General features: G+C 35.4%; 1 protein-coding gene across 1 annotated transcript in view; it reads right to left on the minus strand.

Moving 5' to 3' along the window:
• Positions 1-5465, minus strand: part of LOC122066847 (secoisolariciresinol dehydrogenase-like) — a 15544-nt gene extending 10079 nt beyond the window's left edge. Inside the window, exon 1 of the mRNA XM_042630671.1 lies at positions 5373-5465. Coding sequence (XP_042486605.1) covers positions 5373-5465 — 93 coding nt within the window. The remainder of the gene's footprint in view (positions 1-5372) is intronic.
• Between the last annotated feature and the right edge of the window lie 463 nt (positions 5466-5928).

The raw sequence follows: 5928 nt of genomic DNA on the forward strand, positions 1-5928 counted from the left end.
TGTTCATGTTGTAATCAAAATAAAGACGAATAAATTGTAAGGAGAAGATAACTAATATTGAAATCAATAGATAAATAGAAATTGTAGAGAAATAATTATTACAAATCAAATCATTGTAAAGGGAAGATAGCTAATATTGAAATCAATGGATAACTAATCACTAAAAAGATAATTAGTATTGAAATCACAAAATGAGCCTTACTATTAAGTTATTTATTTAATTGTCCAACTATTTTATATAATGTACAAGGAGATCAAAGGAAGCATTGTTACAAATCAATTTCCCTATTCACAATCTCAAACTTATTGATTTGTAACGATTCTCCTTATGACTAAAAATTTCTGTACTAATATTGAAATCAATGGATTATCAATTCACCTATTCAATACCTCATGCTCAAATATTTTTATCATCGGTTTCATTCAATTCAGTTTTTGGTCTAGACATCGATCAAGTTGTTGAGGTTTGATTTTCAACCAAGTCGATTAGACCAAAGTTCAAACTCAATCTGATAAGGATCGATTTGATTTGATCCAAGTTTTTTCGATCAATTTTACTGATTCGAGCTAGCTTTTGACAACCCTGTGGAAGACAGCATAAAGAGAGAGAGAGAGAGAGAGAGAGAGAGAGAGAGAGAGAGAGAGAGAGAGAGGAAACACGATTCACAGCTTCACAGTGTAACATGCCAATCGTGATTGATCGCTTCCTAATGAAAATAAAAATAATTCAGTATCATAAGAAATCTGCATAGTCATCGTGTTAACTGTTATCTTTCTTGTTCGTTTTATTTCTTTCTTTTTCCTCTTTCTCCTTGTTTAGGGAATCAAATTCTCAATCTACTTTCTATGAAATAGAAAACTAAGATTATTTCGTTCAATCCAATCTCCCAACTCTCTCTCTCTCTCTCTCTCTCTCTCTCTCTCTCTCTCTCTTGTTCTTTGCCTCTTGATGGACAAGAATTCTGCTACTTCCAAATGTATATGTACCATGTTACATGTCAACCGTGATTGATCATTTTGTAACACATTATTAATAGATGCATCTAACAAAAGGAAGGTTTGTCCCTATCAAACAAGAAAAAAAAAAAAAAAAACAATAAAGTAGTCCAATTATTTCATTCGAAAAAAAATAAAAGATTAAAAAACCTATGCAGTATGGTAACAAATTTGGAAAGTCATTGTGATAACTATGTCTGCAGTGATTGGGTCTTCTCGCAAAATATTCTATATTTATTTATTTATTTTTCAAGAGAGAAAAAAAAAAAAATTCAGATGTGAGTGGCCAAGAGGGCATGGTACAGATGAAATGAGAAAAAAAAATAATAACAAAAATCTTGTGAGAGGCCGCTTGGTACAATACTATTTCTCTATTCCAGTGAAATTAGGTTTCTATTTTGGTATAATACTATTTCTCTCATTTTATTTTGCACTCATTAGACTCATGTCTCCTGAAAATGAAGTTCCATCTTATTTTGACAAAGTAAGAAAATGGGTGAAGAGTATATCTCTTTACCCACCCTTAACAATATATGAGCTTGGGCCTTATGTATTTATCATGTTACATGCAAACTGTAATTAACCCACAAAAAAAAAAAGGATAGGTATGTCCCTATCAAACAAGAAAGAAACCAATGCTTTTATTCAAGAAGAAAAAAATATGGTAATGAATTTGCAAAGTAAGTCATCATGATATATTTTTTTTTTTTTCCTTTGCTAACAGTCATCGTGTGCAGCAGTGATTGGTTTAAGTATGGGTTTTTTAAACCTACAAGATTTCCAGCACTCTTTGCTAGGAATTAGCAATGGGTTTTTTATTGTAAAAAAGAACAAAAGAATTTCAACCAAGGAAAAACAATGAGAACATAAAAATAAAACATAAAAAATAAAAAATAAAAATAAAATAAAAAAAATAAAAAAAAATAAAAAATAAAAAAAAAGGGAGGGGGGGTGGGGGTGGGGGTGGGGAGAGAAAGTTCTTTAAAAGTCAGCTTGACTTTTGCACCAACTTAGGAATCAATGGGAATGCAAGTAGAAGCATCAACAGTAGTGGGATTCCTACCTATCATGTGGGGAAGAGCGAGCAATCATTTCACTGTCCCATATGTCTTGACACATGGGCATGTTGCATTTTATGATTCAAAAAGCAGATGGGAGAGAGAGCATGCAGAACGCGTTAGGTTAGGTTCAAAATGCTTTTCTCTTCTTCTTCTTTTTTTTTTTTTTTTTTATCCCAACATTGTTGGGCAAAATGTTGGACTTCATTGCAAGTTAGTCATATAAATGCATGTAAATTAGTGAATGCATATATTCTTTCTCCCCTATATATATGTGTGTTTGGGACTTCTCTATCTCATCGGTTGATGAGTTATACTTAGTTTTTATTCTTATGCAAGAGAGCTCCTCCCAGTTTATGAATTTTGGAGGGCCGTCCCAAAGCAATAGGCACGTCGATCATTAGGCGGTTCTGAGCCAAGTCTGATCGATTGTCCTTATCCAATGGATCATTTTAATCATCAACAAAGGGTGTCAGCGGTCAGCGGCCATTACAAGACTCATTCCACCTGAATCCCAGTTATTGGTTGGGTAAATGGAAAATATTCTCTGTATTAATTGATCTCTAACATGGAGAATTTATAGGATGTAAGAATATGGCCTAGCCATTCCATACAAGAATAGAATGAAAAGGTTACAACCATCTTTTTTTTGTTAGAAGTCCAGAATTTATTAATAAATAAAGAAGAAGAAAAAATATAGTACGAAAGCCTGAAGTGAGCCTCCACCTTCGGCATTGCCATCAACAGAGGCTCCCACAATCGCTATCTCATAAATCTAAAGCGAGTATGACTACCTAAATATATCTCTACATGTGATATGGTTAACCAATATAAGAAATTTAGATTTGGTAAAAGTCCAAACTATGGATGACCGAAATCAAGTTTCCTAGAATAGGAAAACTCCTATATCAGCCAATATTTTCCCATTTATTGTTTGAGAAATAGTAACCACAATTGAACATTTGCTTCGAGATGGAAGGAAGTCAATGCCACATGGTTTGCTTTCAAAGTCTCATGCAGATGAAAATATTGCTTTGCTTTACATAATCGGCTAGCTAGGTCTTTCCTAGGATACAGATCCTCTTCAATCACTATGGCATTTAATTTCTTTACAATCATCCATCCAACAGCTGGGAGGATTTGAATACGTACTCCAACACTATCAACAACTAAAGATATGTATCAAAGTCCTCCCAGCCATTGTATTAGTGATTAGAAAATAGTTATAGTTGGAGAGGATTTTTTTGTCTTCCCACTTTAGAAACGAGGAAAAAGCTTGGCCAAATTGGGTGGAAAATGGTGAGCTCAGTTTGGATCTGATCCATTTTTCTCTTAAGCACTATTTTAACATAGAGGCCTAATAAACTGGATAAATCTGATCACAAGAAGGACCCTTAAAATGGGCTGCAACTAGGTTAACTCTTGGGAAGGAATAGAGTTGGTTCTGTCTCTGCCCTCACATCAGCATCTCTCTCTTACTTGGTACCAAATTATAATGGGTCAATTTACTCTGCATGCTAGACAATCAAGTAATATCATTTAGTATTAATTGAAGCTGTGTCAGGTGCTTTCAGGGTGATTTAGGATCATGCTTTAAGGAATTGGTAATCTGACCCCCTGTTGACTTGCTTTTTAAAATAAAGCCTTTCACTCTGTGTTGAACTGTGGCTCAGTCACTGAATTGAGTTAAATTTGGACGATTCTTGTGATTCTTATGGATCAGAACCTAGTCGCCAATTGAGTTGATTCAGTTGAAATGTGTCAAACTTGGTAATCTGAAAAACGCTTTCTTGCAGTCTGTCTTTTATTTTTATTTTTTCCTTTCTTTAACTCCTCTAACACTTGTCTAAGGGTGTTAGAAACCCTCTTTAGGAGCAAGAATTGTGGATTTTAGGAGTTTTTGTTCTCCATTGCCTAATCAGAATCTTGTGCAATACGTTTGAGTTTACAATTCTCCATAACATAATTTTGAGTTAATTCTGATTCATTAAATATAGGGATGATAAGTTCTTTCTTTATTTTTATTTTGTATTTTTCCTAGTGTTTGGGAGAATTCTTATGAATCCTTAGTTTCACAATGTGAATCCTGATGCAGTTCAATAAGACTGATTGGGATTCTATGTTTCGATTCAACATTAACTGCTATACCATTTAATCATTGATAACACTTAAATTTTCAAATGAGCAGAAAAAAGAGGGAAACTGCTCCACTGAACATAAATAGGTGGCCCACTCCCGAAACACCCCAAGCAAGACTCAAAAGATTAAAACAAACCAGGAGATGGGAACACAAGCAAATCCGGCGATAATTCCTAACAACAATTTGAGTCATATGATGTACATAATAACAGTATTCAACATCGTTTTGTGAGATCATCGCAGTGAATACTATATCTCTAGAAGCTCAATCAAAGGACTTCTAACCATTCAATCTATGTAGGTACCATTTGACAACGTTCCGTTTCTACCATTTCTGCGTTTTCTTGTTCCCAGAAATAGAGAAACAGCCTAAAAAGTGTTTGGTAAAGTTGTTTCGTTTCACCCGTTTCTAAGAACATAAATCAAAATTTATGCCTATTTATAATTCTAGAAACAACTTTGATGAAACAAGTCCGACTTGTTTCGTCGTTTCTAGAAACGAAATTGAGAGAAAAAAAAGGTTGTTGTGCCCGATAAATCTCTCAACTATTTAAACTTAAAAAGAGGCAACCGAACCCTCTCTTCCTTTTGGGCATCCGATGATACTATTGGTTTTTTTAGTGGCATTATGTCTGCAAAAAACGTTTTAAGAAACAGGTTTATCAAAAACTAAAAAATCCATTTTTGTTTCCAGAAACCTGAAAAGCCATTTTTTTTGTTTCTAGACATAGAAACAGCAGAAAAGTAATCAAACAGTGTCGTAGTATATGTCTCAATCAATTGTTGGTGTACGATGTCTTGTATTCCATCACAGTTTAATTTAGGGAGTACTGGTGCAGTGCCTCGACAGGCAAGACGGCAGTCCCGCTTATCCTTTTATGAGTCAGGAGATACCACAGTTGGCCCCTTAAGCACAGAAGCCCGGTATCCTTTTATGGTCAAATATGGAAACCCTCTTTCAGAACCCTCTTATGTTCCACCTCCTTCTCCGGTCTGTAAACCTCCTTCACCACCTAAACCACCGTCTCCTTTGGTTCCCCCTTGTTGTATGTATGCTCCAGGTTCTTCTTCTTCTTCTCCTGTGAAGAATTTCCCTGGTCCTACCGATTATGGTCCTGATTCTCATGGTGTCCGTCATGTTTGGAAAGTTAAAACTCCTCTTCCCTGTCAGTCTATTACCTTACCGCATGCAGCAGTAACATTAATCCCAGAACCATATGCTAAACCCGTCCATCTAATAGCCTTTTTAGATACAGGTGCTGCAACAACCATTTTGTCCCCAAAGGTCCTTCCCAACCATTTCTGGAAACCTCAAGTCCCTGCTTTGCCATTTTTAGCAGCTAATGGTGCAACCTTCTATATCACCTTAGTTACTAAAAAACCCATTAAAGTTCAACTTCTTCCGACCCTTTCTTTCTCCCATGTTATGTTAGGATCCCAGTGTCCTGGAAAAGACCTCATCATAGGTTTTGATGTCCTGAGTCATCTTCCCCTGAAATGGACTCAGCAAGGTCTTGTGTATAAACAACAACTTCTCCCCTGGTCCCCTTTTTCTAACATATTTCTTGCAGGAACAGGTCCCACTTTGTTTGATGAGTTTAAAGGAAAACTTCTGCAAACCTCTTGTGCAGATTCTCATACAGAATTCCTGACAAAGTGTACACATCCCCTCTGGCAGAATTCAAAGTTCTTCATCTCCTTACCCTTTAAGAAGAATGAAGATATCAATCCAACA

The sequence above is a fragment of the Macadamia integrifolia genome, unplaced genomic scaffold (assembly GCF_013358625.1).
Source record: "Macadamia integrifolia cultivar HAES 741 unplaced genomic scaffold, SCU_Mint_v3 scaffold2615, whole genome shotgun sequence".
Lineage (NCBI taxonomy): Eukaryota > Viridiplantae > Streptophyta > Magnoliopsida > Proteales > Proteaceae > Macadamia > Macadamia integrifolia.